Source organism: Cotesia glomerata, linkage group LG3 (assembly GCF_020080835.1).
Source record: "Cotesia glomerata isolate CgM1 linkage group LG3, MPM_Cglom_v2.3, whole genome shotgun sequence".
Classification (NCBI taxonomy): domain Eukaryota; kingdom Metazoa; phylum Arthropoda; class Insecta; order Hymenoptera; family Braconidae; genus Cotesia; species Cotesia glomerata.
The window spans coordinates 13,832,176-13,851,177 of NC_058160.1; the positions used below are offsets into that span (position 1 = coordinate 13,832,176).

General features: G+C 27.8%; 2 protein-coding genes across 2 annotated transcripts; both read left to right on the forward strand.

Annotated features, from left to right (window-relative positions):
* The first annotated feature begins 572 nt into the window (after window positions 1-572).
* Window positions 573-8,561, forward strand: LOC123261352. Its single transcript, XM_044722943.1, has 5 exons — window positions 573-755; window positions 854-916; window positions 997-1,200; window positions 1,727-1,929; window positions 8,551-8,561. Coding segments are annotated over exons 1-5 (654 nt in total). The 3' UTR covers window positions 8,552-8,561.
* Window positions 2,658-3,750, forward strand: LOC123261732. The gene is made up of 4 exons (XM_044723510.1): window positions 2,658-2,738; window positions 2,801-2,926; window positions 3,165-3,356; window positions 3,430-3,750. Exons 1-4 carry the CDS (start codon window positions 2,681-2,683, stop codon window positions 3,699-3,701), a joined length of 648 nt encoding a protein of 215 aa, XP_044579445.1. The 5' UTR covers window positions 2,658-2,680; the 3' UTR covers window positions 3,702-3,750.
* Window positions 8,562-19,002: the final 10,441 nt, after the last annotated feature.

The following is a 19,002-nucleotide window of genomic DNA, read 5'->3' on the forward strand; positions in this document are numbered from 1 at the left end:
AAAAATTAATTTAATTAAAATTTATTACCAAATAGCCATATTTAAAAAATATAAAACTTTAGAAATTGAAGTGGTCAAAAAATTTAAGTTCATGTGTTATCTTTAACCCAACACTTAACCTTTCTTTTTATAAAATTATTTTACGAATAATATAACAATAACAAGAAAAAATATTTGAAAATCTTACATGTTTTGAATAAAGATCAAGATTTATAAATAAAATTTTGATAAAAATTTGTAATTAGTTTGGCAAAAAATTACAATAAATCTATATTTTATATATGTATAATAAATATAAAGTAATTTTTTCGTACAAATTATTCTAAATATAATTAACAAAATTATAGTAATATTTTCTTTAAAATTTAATTTTTTAAATCAATTTCAATTTGTAACAAAAAATAGAATAACACTAATTTCAGTAATACTTGTTATTAAATTTAATTTTCTAAATAAAATCTAGTCTTTACGAATCCAATAATGTTACTTCGTTTTTTGTATTTTTTTTTTTTTTATAATTTTTCAGACGAAGAAACCGACGTCGAAATTTTTTTAAAAAAGTTAAGAGGAGAATGAAAATACCGAAAACTTTTTTAGAAATTGGTGTAATTTTTGAGAAGGTAAAAGGTATTAAAAATTTTTATTTAGGACGTACTTTCGGATCAGATGGATCAATTGCTGATGTTTTCACTAGCCAAGTATTGCTGAATCGAATTGAAAATGCCAGTGAATTATTTATTGAATCAACAGTTCAGGTAATCATAGGAATTTTAATGAAATAATATAAATAAGACGAAAGTCTTTGTTATATGTTTATGATTGGAAAAATATAAATTCTTTTTTTTGTTTACAGGGTGTTCTTAAACGTCCAAAAGCATCTCACGTCCTAAAAATACTTTTGAGACATGGAGAACAGGTAAAATTATTTTATCAATCTATATCTTTACATTAAAATTGTTTTCTTTTTAAACTTTATTTAATTTTTTTTTTTAACAGGCAGTTCCAGCATTTATTGTTCTCTGCAGCAGTAACTCTACAGTACTATTGAAAAGTATTTTGAATTTCATGCTCAACCATTCACCAGGAATTAAAAACAATTTAAAAACTGTTTTTGCTGATTTTAATGATTTAACAATTTCTGCAATAAATGAAATCATGCCGTGGGTATCTAAAAAAACTTGTTGGTTCAACTTTACCCGGGTAAGAATTAATATATATTCTTATTGCTCAATAATTTATGTTATTTCCTATATTATATGTGTCTAATACATTTTTATAGCAATGAACAATCTTCCAACGACTTAATTATTTTATTTTTTTTATTAATTTTAATTTCTCTATTATTTTTTAGAATTTATATATTTGACTTATAATTTTCATGCAATTAATTGTGGGTTCTTAATGGAGCGTTTTCGAATTTTTAAATATTACAGTTCTTTCATAATTTCAGTCAATAATAGTTCATATCTCTTACATGCTCTGGTAAAAAATTCTGAATTTTTTAAATTCTTATTTCAAGAATTTCAAATTTTTTCTTTCTGATTTAATGTTCATTTTTATAATTTAACTCCTTTATTATCAATAAAAATAGATGCATTTAAATATTTTATTCTGTTTATTAGCTTTGGTATTAACTGGTGAATATTTGTAGTTTTTTTAACTAGTCTATATAATTGAAAAAAGTTTAATTTAACCTAAATTATAATTTATTTGTTTCTATTAATAGGCAATCACCCAAAAATGGAAATCATTAAATCTTCCAAAGCGCAATGAAAATCTCCACGTTCTACTCAGACTAATTTATATACTACCAACAGTCGCCGTTGACAATTATGATGAAGCAGTATTGCATATTATGAACGAACTGAAAAAAGTTGAATCAAGTAACTCAAATTTCAAACATTTTATGTCTTACTTAATGGATGTTTGGTTTCCATACCCGCAAAAAGTATTAGTATGGGATATATCGTGGGATCGACATTGGATTGTTGAAATTTTTAATAAGAATTTATCAAGACTTTTAAATAACTCCCACAATCAGACTCTTAAGCGATTTATTGGTAAATTTATCTATCAATATGTTTAGTAAAATCTTTCTATATTATAAAGTGTAATATAAATTTATATTAAAAAATTGTCAATTTCAGTAAATGTTCCGGTAATTCTAAAAGAAAGTATGAAAACTTTGAGTCTTCCTGAAAATTCTGATCTCAATCATCAATCTCAAATGTCAAATGGAATTCCAAAAAACGTGTTAGATTTTACTAAAAAATTGCATCATACAGCTCACACTGAAGGGTAAGTTAACAAAATTAATTACCATTAAATTATAACTTTTTTTCATTTTTTTAATTAATAATTTTGTAAAATAAATAAATAAAATAAGATGATAACAGTTTTAAATAATAACCCCATTTTATAAATGTTATATATTTAATAAATTAATATTTCTATAAATGTTTGCAATATATTATATGCAAACTATAGTTTCAAATCAAATAATCTTTTAAAATGAAGATTTCTACAGAGTCAAAAATTACAATTTATTCAATTAATCATTCAAATAGGTACTTGACTTTATAAAACTTTTTGTTTTATTTTTTTTTTGACTATGTTTTTTTCTTATTGCTAATGTTTATTGTTATTATACAGATTACCAATAAAATATTTTTTTGACGAGATGGTCAAAAATGTAATAATTCAAGATAGTATCGAAATTGCAAGTTCAAGGCGACAATGTAAGTACTATAAATTATTCTATAAAATCCTTAGAATTTGTTAATTAATTGAAGTGTCCCAGGTCAAAGTGATAATGTTGGTGGACATAATCAAATATCAAATAATCCTGAAAGCAATATCGTACCAGAACAAACCGAAACATCTATTAGTCATCCAAGAAGTGAATCAACCATCCCTCTTCAAGCAGGTAAAACTCATTATTATAAACAAAGGGATATTAATATTAAAAATAACTATTATTGATAAAAATAACGATCGTTTTGTATTATTGAATGATCTAATCAGTAATAATTACGGATTTATTATATTGATATATTTATTATAATTCAAATTTTTTTGATTTGGTTACAATTACTTTTATCTCTTTAGATTTTATCACAATTTGCCCTAATAATATATTTCACATAACTGATTTAAATTTTTAGCTACGATTGATAATAACAATATGGAGGAGGAGCGTTCAAATATTATTATTATTGATGATAATTCAGAAACTGAAGAACCGGGACCAAGAATTGATAGTACTATAGATGACGAGATAATTATTATTTCAGACGATGAAACGGATATTAACAATGATAATGAGCAGATAAGTAGTGTCGCTGAAAATCCTAATCGTAGGTTTATTAATTAATATTAAAATTAAATTAAGAAAAAAAAAATTAAAATTAATAATTAATATTTTTATAGCTGATATATCACTATCAATGGATGAATTTCCAGTATCGATCAGGGAAAAATTAAATACAATGGTTTTCGACGACGTGAAAGTGACGATGGATTCAAAATTTTGCGGTTGTTGCCTATTATATCAGCCTCGAACTATTTTTCGGCCTTGTAGGCACAGATCCCTGTGTTTGCGGTGCAAAAAAGGATATGAATTGCTCAGTGCTCAAGAGAATAATGAATTGAAATGTCTTATTTGTAATCGCCCATCGACATCTATAATGATATTGTACTAAGTACCGACATTTGCTTTTTGTGGACGCTTATGTCTGTGTCACATTTAATTTTTAGTTTCTTGTTTGTCTTTTTATTTTTTTCTTAAAAGCTAAAAGATTTTATATTTTATCTAAATATTACTAGTTCTAATAACTTCATGTTTATGCTAATATATAAGTTGAAAATTTTTATATCCTTAAACTTTTAAATGAAAATAAAACTTTTGTACTTACCTAATAAAATAATAAAAAATTTTATAATTTTTTACTGAATAAAAAAATACTGTAATTTAGAGTTTCCTTACAAAATTATTCTAATAATTGACAATAAGTAATTTTCTATTATAAAATAACTGATTTTAACTAATCCTTTCAAAAAATTCTGTACGAAAATTTATTCTTTTCCTTTAATAACTTTTGATTTATTGTTTCTTAAAATTTGCGGCCTGAAATATAACAATAAAATTTTATTTACTAGTCATAATTATTCAAATTAATTGTTCACAATAATTAAAATTATAAATAATAATTTGAAAATACTTTTATCAAAAACAAAAAATTTATCGAATGATAGGGACATTAAATTAAATTATTATTGTATCTCAACCATATTTTGTAATTAATATTAAATTTTTGCGCCTATTTCCTTATATATAAATCAATTATAGTAATTTTTTGTTGTTTCTTTTGTGGGCTATTTATGTTTTATATTTAAGTTGAGCACTGCTGTTATAATTTAAAAAAGCTATTTTAACGACATCTTTTATTTTTTTTTTTAACTTTTTTGAAAGTCTGATCTAGATTTCTACTTTATCAATTAACCATAAATTTGTGAGTAGAGATGAACGTGAGTACAGTTGTAAATGATTACAAATATAAGTGAATACATTTTTTGTGAATAGAGATGTAACTGAGTTAAGAATTCAGTGAATAGACTTGAAAATGAATACAATTGTAACTGAGCAAAGTTGTAATTGACTACTCTCGAATTTGAGTAAGGTTGTAACTGATTAAAGTTCTACCTGAAAGCAAGTAATATTGAGTAAAGTTGAATCAGAGTAAAGATTTGATTGAATAAAGTTGTAACTGAATGAAAATGAATTTGAATCAAAATGTATCTGAGTACAGATGTCGTTGATGGCTGTGAGTAGAGATTTTATGAGTAGACCTGTAACACAGCCGGCTGATTTCCCAATACATCTTAAATATCGCTGCTAACGAATAAAGCGGTTATTTCTATTAATTCAAAATATCATAAAAATGCAACCATATATTGTTAATGAACGTACATTTAAATATAATAAAATACAAAATAATTATAATTAATAATCGATAATATATAATATCATTAATTAATTATAATTAAAATAATAATACCAGCAATAAATTTATAATATATCACTAATAAAAATAAAATATTTTATTACTACATTAATGAAAAAAAAACTTTCAATAACTAATAAAAATTTTTAATACTATTATTATAGATAAAACTGAAGTTAGCAGATAGATAAGAGTAAATAAAAATAAAAACTGTCAATTAAAAGTCAAGTATCATCATCAAAAATTATTTCTATTTACTAATACTATAATAATTTTTTAAAATTACTGTTACGTAAATAACTTGAGATAAATATTTTCGTAAACAAAATGGTGAAATTTGATTTTACAAAAAGTGAACAATTAAGATTATTCGCTAATGGAGATCGCTCTACGTAAGTTGTACATAAGTTGTAGATTTTATAAAAATTAAGGTTGTATTTAGCTTCATATCACAGCTTTCAAAAAATTCTACTATATTTACCTCGATAAGCTAAATTTTTTTTTAGTACTTAACTTATAAATAATTATATAACATCATCATTTCTCCCCAGTTTCATTGGTTTTGTGACAAGAATAATAGGAATTCAATGGGTAGAATATGAATATTGATTCATTTTTTTAATATCAGAAGGAGTACAAATAAGATATGTAATGTGTTTGAGTACTTTCTATCAAGATATTATAAATAATATACATTTACATCAACTAATTATAATCAAGAAATCAATTGCAAGAATTGGAGTATTCGATGAATTCACTAATAACCCTTTAATTTGTGAATTTCGTTTTGAAATTAATAGAAGATCATTTATAAAATTGATTCCTGTTACTTTGAAAAATAATGATTTTAGATTATTACCAAATTTAAAATTCGAGATAGATTCTGAAGATGATGAATGATCAAGATAATATTATGACAAGCTATTATATATGTATCTGATTATTGAATTGATAAATATATATATATTTTTTTTTATTGCATAGATATTCATAAAACACAAATTTACACAAAAAAATTAATAAATTTTTATTAATATAACTTAAAATCAATTATACTATTTATTTTTGCATAATTTTCAAATATTTTGGTGTACTCATAATTTTTTTTTCTTAAATTTATTTTATGAAAAAGAAATCTACTTCCATTTTGGCTGCCGAATGGTTTTTTTTATTCGTGCATGCAAACAGTCTTCTCCAATTTAATAGTTTTACTTCAAAACTAAGCTATAATAAAATAATTGTAGCTCAAATCATATGATTTTTTAATGTTATTAACATATGTAAGTGCGGTTGTCCTCGTTTTTGAAATTCAATTACCCAATTATATGCTAGAACTTCACCAAAAAGTTGTTCTTTTACAATAGTTTTAACCAGGGCATCTTTTTTTATATCAAACACACGCGCAGTCAAATCTGGTCTGTCTGAAGCACTTTGTCCAGGTAATAAATTTTCTGTAATTTCACGCCACTTAGGATTACATGTCATAGTAATAAATAAATCTGGCTTACCAAACTTACGAACCATAGACATAGCATCTTGGTAATGCTGTTACATATTTCTTGGAGAACCGTGAAAAATAGATGGTAAAATTACAATTTTGCCTATATTTAAATCTGTGTTGTTCACACAAGTTTGAAGATGATCTAATAAGCCTTGATAAGATTCGGCACGTAATTTTTTTTTATTAAATTTATGAAAATTCAATCTATCTTTTTCTATTTTAACACAACTATCAACTATCCATTGCTGTGTTAATCGTCGGCCCATTAAAAAAACATTAAAATCATCTCGAATTGCTAATTTATATTTATAATAATCTGCACGAGTTACCCTTCGATTGGTTTTAAATACATATGGTATAAACTGATGCCATCCTTGATTACCGAATGGGTAAAATAAAGGATAAACCCAAGGTTCAGTATTATGATCCATTGTAGACAGACGTGTGAAAGTTTTTGTCATTTTATTTTGAACCGTAACGTAAGATTCTGGAATATCGCCGTCTGCTGAAGTAGAAAAAACTGCAGCCACTTCATTCACTCTTTGAAAATTGTATCGTCTAGGATCCATACCGGGTTTTAAAGTAAAAATTAAGTTCAATTCAGGCTCAACAATAGCTCCATTTATATCAGTTCTTGACTCATCATGCAAAACGTCTTTCATCATTTGATAAGACTTTGCAAAATCATTATGCTCACGTAACATTGTATCTATATCTCGTAAAAGATTTGAATCACAATCTATATTTCTTTTAGAATGAAAAGCCATAGCTTCTGACGAATCTAAGATAAATAATTGACCATAACTTGGGCTTTCATTAGATAATATATATAATGAAGTATTCATCTGATAGTATATTTGCTCTTGAATTTTGAAGCAGTACAGCCCTCGACGTTGGGAAGACAAATCGGTCAGATTAGCGTTAAATGAAGCAAAAGAAAATGAACTATTAAAATAACGAATGCGCTCGAAAAAATTTTGAGATTTGTCATGAGACCCTTCAAATAAAGATTTTAATAATGGTGGAAATTCTGGATGAGTTTGTAATAATACCTCGCCATGACGGCAACAATTGTTGAACGAATTAATTTTATTAGCTACTTTTTCACTAATAAAATGTTTCGCATGACAATGTTGACAAATTACATTCATCTCACCTATATAATTTTCGGGAATGGTATCAATATTACGAATATCATTTGCATTCGATTGGTTTAAATTACTATTTGTATTATATTGTCTATTGTTGAGAATTTCGTTATTAGATGATTCGCCGGCTGTTCTGTTGTGATTAAGCTCAGAGTAATGATTTGTACTATAATTATGCTCAGAATAGTTATTTTGCATCTGATGTGTTCCTAACGGCAATGCATGCGATGTCGACGGTATATTATTAGAACCAGTCATTGTATTTTCGAAATCGCGATAATCGTTCACGTTTTCGAAATTCGATGATTAATTTATAATCGTTCCGCTATAATTATGATCAAATAAATGACTATTAATTCGTGTTGCTATTGTTTCTGATAATTCAACACATTCGTTATTTACATGATCATAATTCAAAAATTGATTAAACTCAAGATCCAATATACCAGATGATGTCGAGGGTACATTAGTGACATCATTCATGACAATATCAGGAGAATCAATAAGTTCAATTGTTTCCAAATTAGTGCCTATTACTATATTTGGAGCATTATGGGAGCATGAAGCCATAGATCCAATAGGATTGGTATCTTTATTAGTAATGAATTTAATTGATTTTCGTTTTGAGTGATAGTTTCTTTGATATTCCTTTCTTTTCTGCAGACGAGCTTTTTTTATTTCTTCTTCTTCAGCTGGTGTCCGTTGTGCTTTTCTTCGACCCATATTTATTTATATTATATAATAAGTCATACAATTAGGATGAAAGTTGTAAATTATGTTTTTATACTAAAAAACAATTATTAGTATACTTGTTATTTAAAAAATATCATTTAACAGAATAACGTAGCCATAGAATTTCGGACGGAATTAGAAAGAAAAACTAATTGTTAGGAAACAGAAATTTGAGTTGTAGTTAATTACCAGTAAAATACAAATGCTTTTCCTTGAAAATCAATATTCTCGATTATATCTAAATGTAAAAAGACAGGCATTTAATATGATTTGCTATTGAAACATAATTTTTACTAATTTTAATAAAAAATGTGAGAATGATGAATATATAAGGTTTTAATAATTGAAATATTAAGAAAGCCAATTTTTATTTTTATTTTTTACATTTATTTTTTTTAGTTATTTTTATTTACAAGCGACTTAATTACTAATAACGACGAAATATAATTCAGTAGCACGCAATAAAATAATAACTAATTCTCAATTAACATTTGTTTTAAATTTTGTTTATTATTTTGGTTAAATCGTAATTAGAATAGATTTCAAGTTTGGTTCTAAGTTTTCTATTACAGTTAAAATTTGAATTCAAATTTAGATTTAAATATTTTGTAATATTTTTATATGATATTTCAAGTTATATTGATAAATATTGTAATATCGTAGTATAGTAATAGTGAAATATATTAATTTAAGTTATATGTAATATATATCATTGATTGCTGATTGCTCTAGCATTAAGAACAGCGTATCTAGAATTTTGAAATTAAAATTACGAGCATACAGTAAGATTTAAAGCTAGAGGACATAAAGTTTTAAAACAGCGTCAGTAAAATAGCGTATTCTGAACCCTAGGATCAGTTTTGGACGACAGTCCACCTGAAAAATAAAATTAACAATTATTGTAGTTATTACAATGCCAAATACAATGTTCACAGAATATTACAAAAATATGAGATGACATTACAAAATAACCTCAAGTATGGATTTATTGGAAAATATTTATTATGAATACAAGTATGAAAATAACCCACTATAAGATTTAATATCATCTGAAACACATATACTTACGTAATATTAATAATGCAACAGCAATTATTGCAAATATCTTACTATATCCAATGATAGTGAGATTTTTCCAGATTTTATTAACTTTGGTGTTATTAATATGAATTATCAAAGCCAAAGAATTTCTGATAAACGAATTATATTCCCAGACTCAATAATAATTGTTTTTTTATAATCTACGGAATAATTATAATTTAATATGTCTTTATAATTAATTGCTTGAACCATTAGTCATAGCAAAACAATTTTTTGTTGTGTTTTAGTATTAGTTGTTTATTTAGAATTAGAATAACTGTAGGAATTCTGTTTAACGTTAAAGTGCTATTTTCATGATTATATTTATGGTTCAACATACAAATGTTATATACTGAAAGGCGTATTTTGATGTAATTGCCATATACGGGTACACACTTTTTTATAATTGTTATGCTTCCATTTGGTGGATATTAATTTATTTTCATAATGTTATTTTATAAAATCTTATTCTTTCAAAATTAACAATCAATTATTTATAGGTTGAATATATGTAACATATGAATTGTTAATTTAATTTCAGGGCCAATTATTCAATCGAGGATAAAATTTTATCCAATGACGAAATATATCTATATATTTCATATATATAAATATACTGGCAATAATAATAATACTTTTATCCTGGATTGAAAAACTGGGCCTTAATATATTTAATTGCAATATTATATTAAAGCGTTTTACAAAAATACTTTATTTAACAGTCTTAATTTTTAGAAGGGATCATAGAATTTTTCTGATAAGTTTGCTTTATGAATTTTCCTCAAAATCTCCGGTACCTAAAGTTTTTCGGAACTCAACTCCAATGTCTCTTTACACTTAATAATAAATTATATTTATTTAAAACAAAATATACTATATATAATAAATACTTCAAATACTCTATAGCATAGAATTTAAACTTTCTAATTAGAACAGTTTTCACTATTTAAATTATAAATTGATAAAATATTAAAACTAATCTAAATTACATTTAAATTCGCGCTTCGCTGGCAGGTAATACCGCCTGCTGGATGCATCTAGAGGCATCAAATAATACCGTTATGACGAGTATTGGAGTTATTGCGCAAGCGTAATATTAAGCTGAGCGTCACTTGGAAGTGGCGCGCATACGTTTCTGCCCTTTTCTACGTTAGCTAGTTACGCGCCATACTGCTGCCTTCGTGAAATTTGTTGTATTCAGCCTAATCTTTCATTTTTAAAACTAAAATGATTAATAAATATTTCAATAATCTTCTATATTTAGTTTGTTTTATGTTCTGAATAAGTTCAATTCATAAAATAATTGTCGGATTCGTGATTTCCAAGTAAGATTACCGCGTGGCTCGTCCATTTATTAAAAATCAATTCAGGCGTACCGCGCGGTCCATTTATTAACATTGTCACAGGGTTTTTATTTCCTGTGTGCGTCCCTCCCTGCGCCTAAATTTGGCGACAGATCCACACTCGGTGTGTCTCTGACTTTTATTATTTTGTATCTATTTATTAATTTATTTATTGAGTTTATTATTATTATTATTATTATTATTATTATTATTATTATTTATATTCGAAATTTTTGATACTATTGTTGTTAATTTAAGAATTAATTTCACTTCTATTTCAGGTATCTATAATGGATTATTTACAATTCATTATTATTATTATTATTTGTATATATCGCCGTAAATCATTGTCATATAGTACCTAATTTTGCTATAAGTGATAAATCATAGCCTTTACTTGCACGGGTAAAGCCCTACAATATCGATCGCGAGCAAAGAGTCTAAAAAATTTGGGAAAATGGCTAGAGAGGCCCTCGTTGTTGAACACGAGGCCTCGAACGGTTTACGGTGACAAAAATTAGGTAGACACGCGGTGGCCCGCTTGGTGTGAGGTATACACGCGGTGGCCCGCTTGGTGTGAGGTATACACGCGGGACTCTTGCTATTGTAAAGAGTGGATCTGGCACCTTTGTTGGAGTTCCCTATTTGGTGAGTACTCACAAGTTGAGCCATTTTATTATCCGTACACCACTGTCTCCTGGCTTAAATAGTTTGTTCTTTCGTCGTTTAATTAAAATCACTATCGATTAATCGGGTCGATCCCGTAGCGAGTAAGGGTTATTATAAGGGAATACTTGTACCTATCCCGAAAGCCGCGTGTTGGGTCCGTGATACGGCCAGCAATGTTTTAATTAAGACATTACGTCATAGTTAATTACTGTGATTATTATTTTTAGGTGTAATTTACTTTTGATGTTACCGAATATTGAATATTAATTGATATTATAATTGTTATTTCGGATTTAATTTATAAATAATATTAATAAATATTATTTGCTATTACAATTTTTATATTTTGCGACCAATTTTGTTCAAAATTAATTAACGCGGTATTTCAAGCACCAATTATATTTAATATTCTTCAATTTTATTCATTATTATAATTATTGTTTTGATTGCGGTTATTGTTATTCTTGAACGCAATGTTGGATTTTGAGTTGAAAGGAAAGTTATTTGTCAATCAAAAATTCCATAAAGGATTTAATTTGTTATTTGGAAAGTAGATTTAGTTTTAAGTAATACCGTTTATAAATAAATAAGTTATTTTTATTAACACGGAAAATAAATTGTGGTAGTGGCAACAGCAACTGTAGTTCCATTTACCGCAGGCTGTAGTATGACCTGAGACAACTCCAAACTGTGGGTAGATTTACTCCAATATTGTAGTTAAGCGTTAACTATAGTAAAAAGTATGATATGGTACAGCATGCGGTATTTGTAACTCCAATTGTAGTTTAATTTACTTAATATGCGGTTAACCAATTGCATAAAAATAAACGGTATATAACCTAAAATTTTTATAGTTTATAATTAAAAATCACTTACTGAGTTATTTATATATAATAAATATGGTAATTATTTACAAGTGGGGTTCATCCATGTTGGGCCATAATATTTTTTTTTTTTGATCAAATTGATCATTTTTTTTTAATTGTTCATTTTTTTATGTATTTAAAAAAAAATATATATATATTAAAAACATCAAAAAAGATAAAATAGAAACTTTATCCAAAAAAATGAGAGCCAATTTTTTTTCCAACTTTTGATGGCAAAAAGCTGTCGAAATCTTTATTTTTTCTCTCACGACATTTTTTATCATATATACGTCGTAAAAACAAACAGAATAAAAAAAAAATTAGATAATGTTAATGCTTCACCTAGATATGAACAAAAATAGGGTGGACCCTACTTGTACATAATTACCCTAAATATATTTAGGTTTTAAAAAAGTATAAATTTAAAAAAAATGTCTGTATTTTTTTTTTTTTAATTTTTTGTTTTTATAAAAATAGAAGGATTTATTCGTATTAAAAAATATTTGTTAATAATTAATAAATTATTTATTAGAGACCAGTTTTTAGTATTAAACAAATATTTCTTAGTATTTAAAATAATTTGTTTGTATTTTATAAATCTAATATTAATTCATTAAATATTAATAAATCTTTTTAAATACAAATAAATATTTGTTAAAGACTAAAAAGTGGTCTGTAATAAATGATTTGTTAAATATTAACAAATATTTTTAACTATAAACAAATCCTTCTATCAGTGTTACGTTTAGTATTTTATTTACAGATGATTATTTATGAGACGCTATAATAAACGAGTATACTAACAAGAGACTAACCCCAAATTGGCGAAATAGCGGGAACGGTTCCTTCTGTAGTACTTTCAACTCCCACGTGGAGTATTTGTTATTGCAATGTGCAGTAGAATTTACCGCAAGATTGGAGTAAATTCAACTTATTGATTTAGTAAAATTTGACGCATATTGAGTAACTGTTATCACTTATATGATATTTGTAACTACAGAAACATTTACTGCAATCTTGTAGTAAATGATACTGCACATTATTTTCCGTGAATATTTACCGATTAAACAATGATTTATTTTATGTAAGTTAATTCCCGGATTCTTTTCCTATGACTCATCTTCCTAGTTCAATTCGTCAATATAAAATATTATTTTATAATTTATTATTCATTATTTCTAATTGTAAATTCTGTCTTGACCTTGACTTTAGTTACTTTAAAATTTACCTTTTCATTCGCATTAGTTTAAATCGTTAATTGATCGTCCGGCACGGCCCCTGGAATTTTTATTATTTTTTGGTAATTTTTGGATAAAATTATCTGGCGTCCAAATGTGCACTAACACAGCCTGAGGGGTTTCCGGGTTAATTTTATTATATATTAAGAAGGGCGAGCGTAAAATACTCTACCCAGCCGATATCTCCGCCATCGGTCGAATTTAGTTAAATTTTGGGGAAAAGTATTGTTACAACATCTACAACACGAACGTAACATAGCAATTTCTTGAAATAAAAATTTTGTGACTTAATATGTCATGCATGGAAGAATTAGTGGAGAAGTTTACTTATGATGAGGAGATCGAAGAGTGGGTCGTAGGTGATAACACCGCGTAAGTTTTTCTTAACAATGCTTTATTATTGAATTAACTTCATGCGGATTGAAATATTTCAATAAAAGTAATAATTTACTGTTTTCTTTAATTACATTTATGTCTAGCGCACTATTTGGTTATGTTGACTATATCGAAGGGATTAAAAAGGTAATCTCAAATGGAAAACCCACTGACTTGTTCAAAATTTCTGTCAATAATGGAAGCAGGAGCCGGGTCAAAGTAAATTTCTGGGGTTTACTCGCTAAACAATACTCTGTAAAAATACAGGACAGAACCGTATGTTTCATTATTTTTAATTAATTTATCGCTTCAAATTTTAAAATAAGTTATGCAGATTAATTATCGTAATCATTATTAATTCTAGATTATTTGATTTCGTCTTGCACGCACATCAGTTCCGTCTATTCGTTTCGACAACTCGAATGACATCGTACACTCTGTTGAATTGACCGTGGGGGCATCAACAATTGTCACCGTTCACGAGATAAAGTTTGAGAAATCAGTTATGGATATGACACAGATCAAAACTGTGAAAATCGTGGATATTAATACCGCTGACGGTTTATGCTGTAAGTTTAGTATTCAATTAATTTAATTAGATGTAATAAATAATAATGAGTGGTGTGATTTGCAGATATTGAGGGTTACCTTAAAGATTCTTTTTCAAAGGTAACATCATTCGGGGGAAGCTACGGAAATGGGGTTCTCGTTGAAGATTAATATAAAATATCTTTAAGGTTGACCGAATTTGATAAAGCAAAGGTAAAATTTGTAGTAGGAAACCATCTAAGGATCTTGAGAAGTCCATTAGTTCATCCTAGTGAGTAATAAAACTTTTTATTTGTTAAATGTTATAATTTCAATTGATGTTTTAAAGAAAAAATCAATTACACCTAATAATATTTAATAAAGTCTAATATTTTTATGAATCTTTTTAATATGATTTAATTGTTATTAATTATAGCATTATTATAGTGTTCCAAGCCTTAAAAATATTATATCTTTCAGAACTCGTGACTGAATTTTCTATTCGTCATTTGTCTGACATTACTAAGACAGAAGCTATTACTAAGAAAATAAAACTGCCCCTGAACTTCGCAGGAGTGGTCTCAAAACGCCAAAGCGTAAACATGACGGTGAAGGTGAGATGGGATCAGCCGCAAAACAATCGCCCTTTGATAACTAAAAAAGTTGTTTAGATTTAAAATCTACAACGATTATGCAGTGAAATTAATCAAAAATTACCAAAATTATCTCTTTCGTTATTTTTAGCGAATTACTATTATATGAGATACTGAGATAAAATTACAGTAATTTCTGATGGATTTCACTGCGTCCAGAGTTCATTTAAAAAAATATTCCTATAATTTCTATGTTTGACTTGATCTTTTATTTTATTTTATTTTTATTTATCTTTATCTTTATATTTTTAATACAATACAAAATCTAATTAAGAATATTTACAAAGCATCAATTAGATTCTGCAATCTGAACATTGAAATTCAGATTCATAAAAGACTCTCCTTACAAGGAAACTCTCTCCGGTGTCCCCCTCCGATTTTGATGAAACTGAGATATGTTATTCTCCGTCGAAATCTAAGAGACACGTATTTTTTTTTATCTGCGGAAAAACATTTCTAGAGGGTGAAACTACCCCTCAAAAGTTAGCCTCCAAAGGGGTGTTTTTCAAGTTTCGCATACTTGCAGTTTAAATAATCGAATGGGATCAATTGCATAATTTTCAGGGTGGAAAATCATAAAAAATGCTTTTGGTTTTATAATAAAACAATGGATAGAACAAAAGTTATGAGGGTTGAAAATCACAAAACTTTTATAAAAAAAAAACTATTCGATGGATTTCAATGAAACCAACGGCAATCGGAAGAGGAAAAAAAAGTAGAGAACAGGTCTTTCGGGGTTTTTCCAAAAAATTAAGTTTAGGGGGTGAACATCCCTTAAGCATATCTACATTGACCACCAAGAAAATATCGTTTTTAACTTCCCGCTAAAAATCTCAGATTTTCAAAAATCGGGAAGTTATTGTTTTCACCCCGTTTTGCAAAAATCGAGTTTTCATCAGATCTCGACGTTTGAAGGTCACAGGAAGCTTCCCTGACTATCCCCGCGAGGTTGTCACTATGTCTGTATGTATGTGTGTGTGTGTGTGTGTGTGTGTGTGTGTGTGTGTGTGTGTGTGTGTGTGTGTGTGTGTGTGTGTGTGTGTGTGTGTGTGTGTGTGTGTGTGTGTGTGTGTGTGTGTGTGTGTGTGTGTGTGTGTGTGTGTGTGTGTGTGTGTGTGTGTGTGTGTGTGTGTGTGTGTGTGTGTGTGTGTGTGTGTGTGTGTGTGTGTGTGTGTGTAAGTATGTGAATCACTTATAACTTTTGAACGGTTGAACCGATTTCATCGCGGTTGGTGCCATTCGTAAGGGCTTCGCCAAACTTAGATTTCCTGAGAATTTGGACCGATAGATTTTGAGAAATTTTGAAAAATCTCAAAAAAAATTAGAAAAAAATCATTTTTGAAAGTGGTTTTTTTGGAATATCTTTTAAACGGCTCGATCGATCAATTTCAAAAACTAATCAGCTCTTAACGTCAAAAAACCACGCCGATCGGCGCTAATCCGGTCAAAATCGGTTGATTCGTTCGAGAGATAGCGTGAACGAAATAAAACCGAAAAAAACCGAAAAAACTGTTTTTTTCACATAACTTCGTCATTTCTTCTCGGATCGTTTTTGATGATATAGAATAATTTCAGAGGTTAAAAAACCGCGTCGATTGTCGACAAAAACGTGGAAATCGGTTCATTAGTTCGAGAGATATCCTCGACGAAATATTTGGAAATAAGGATTTTTTCAACATAACTTCGACATTTTTTGGAATAACTTTCAAACAGCTCTACCGATCGATTCCAAAAACTAATCAGCTCTTAACATCATAAAACCACGTCGATTGCCACCAAGCTGGTAAAAATCGGTTGATTCGTTCGAGAGATATCGTGAACGAAAGAAAACCGAAAAAAGTGTTTTTTCAGAGTTACTCCGAAATTTCTAGTTTGACCAATTAAAACTTAGAAATTATTTATAAGGCTTAAAAAAATACGTAGAACGCCGCCAACCGCGTAAAAATCGGTTCATTCATTCAAAAGTTATTGCGGTATGAACATTCAAAAAATAGTGTTCCATGAAACTTCTATCAGACTTTTGAGCTCAAAGAGCTTAAAAGCATAGAAAAGGTATCTTTTTGAGCTCGGAGAGCTTAAAACAACACACAGATTGTACTTTTGAGCTCGAAGAGCTCAAAAAAGCGGCCAGGTATTAACGGAATTAGCGGGAAGTTGCAGGGATGGCCTTTAGGGTCAACCGTTTTCCTAATTTTTTATATTAATTTCGATATGAATTCATCAATAATAATTTGTTTGTACATTTCTAGCATTTAGAAAATAATAATAATATTATATCTTAATATTTTACTTACTTGTTTACTTCTCATCCCAAACTTTATTTTGTGTATCGGGACATCAAATATTATAAATGTCATGTAATGTGAATCTGTTTTGGAAAAAAAAGAAGAAAGAAAAAATGCTTACAATATATGCTTTACTATAATCAAATTAAATTTAAAAATAATTTACAAATGATTTTTTACAAAAATATTTAATATTTCTGATGTTTATGAAATTTAATACTTAAATTCATCATTTTGTCATATGCAGATCTTTTCAATATATGTTTTGCAATCGTGATGTTCATGAAAAAAATGTTGAAAACACAACGACTTTTTGCACCATGAACAGCGGATAATTGCTATATTTTGACAACCAGGAACCTCACAATGAGAATTGCATGATCCGTGAAATGCAAAATCCACAGGATTTTCGAACTCATCTGGTTTTACTTCTGTGTAGCCACTTTTGTACCACGAGTACTTGAATAAATTTATGTACCGAGGAGATGACAATTGGATATGTGTAAGTGATTGTAATTTTATAATGTTATTTCGTAAATGCAAGTTTATGTCCAAATTCATCAAAACTGTACGATCCGAAAAATATCGAACAAAATTTTTCCATACTCGGAATCCAAAAACATCAAGCGGTTGAATTTTCCCAGTTGTACCTTTTGGTAAGATCATTACTTCATTATCATTATCTGTTGGTTTAACGCTTTGTACAACTTGAGGACAATGCCCAGTCCATGAGTCAATTAGTAATAAAGATTTTGGGCCCACATTTGGAAAAAACACCCTCTCCAACCAAATTCTGAAATGATCTGAAAATTAAAAAATATGAACTATTTGTATCAACAATAACTTATGCGCAAACCAGAAATAAAAATAAAGAATAATTCGTAACTGATGTAAGTTTTCCTGATTTTGATGCTTCTATGTATACATTATGAGGTCTAAAAAGTGTTGTTTCAACTATTGGTCCAAATTTACCACTTGGTTCTTTTAGAACCAAAAAAAGTGGGGATAAAAGCTTTCCATCAGCGGATACAGTTGGTTGAACTGTGTAACTATGAGTAGTAGAAGTAACAGATTGTACAAGACATTCTACTTGCTTCTCTCCTTCAGCAGCTAAAGTTCGACCGGAATGCATTTCCAACTGAAAACCACTTTGATCTGAATTATATACGTTTGCTAATTCATAAATTTTAATTTATTGTTTTACATTATTGACAAATTCCTCAGCTTGCTGTTTTAATGATTTACTATCTTCAATGGTTTTGGACGTGATAAACTTATTTATTTTTCTTGATACGATGCGATGTGCTCTTTTGAATGACGCGATCCACTTTGTTGATGCTTTAAAACGGAAATCTTCAGCACCAATTTCTTTTTGAGCTTGTAAGGCCCATCTTTTTATGTCACAATCATGTACGATTAAACCTGCATCTATAGCTGCTTTGAAATTTTGTAATGTATATTCACAAATTCTTGCTAATTTTTCTTTATGAGTCCCTCTCTGATTTAAAGTATGAGCCCATCTTCGTAACTGTCGCACAGATTGTACCTTTCTAAATTTTTGTCTAACACTGTCTAAACTTA

Coding starts and splice junctions, on each gene's coding strand:
- LOC123261732 (XM_044723510.1), top strand. CDS start 2,681: ATGGTCAAAAATGTAATAATTCAAGATAGTATCGAAATTGCAAGTTCA. Junction 2,927..3,164: donor AACCATCCCTCTTCAAGCAG/GTAAAACTCATT, acceptor TTAAATTTTTAG/CTACGATTGATAATAACAAT. Junction 3,357..3,429: donor TGTCGCTGAAAATCCTAATC/GTAGGTTTATTA, acceptor ATATTTTTATAG/CTGATATATCACTATCAATG.
- LOC123261352 (XM_044722943.1), top strand. CDS start 573: ATGAAAATACCGAAAACTTTTTTAGAAATTGGTGTAATTTTTGAGAAG. Junction 917..996: donor TTTTGAGACATGGAGAACAG/GTAAAATTATTT, acceptor TTTTTTTAACAG/GCAGTTCCAGCATTTATTGT. Junction 1,201..1,726: donor GTTGGTTCAACTTTACCCGG/GTAAGAATTAAT, acceptor TTCTATTAATAG/GCAATCACCCAAAAATGGAA.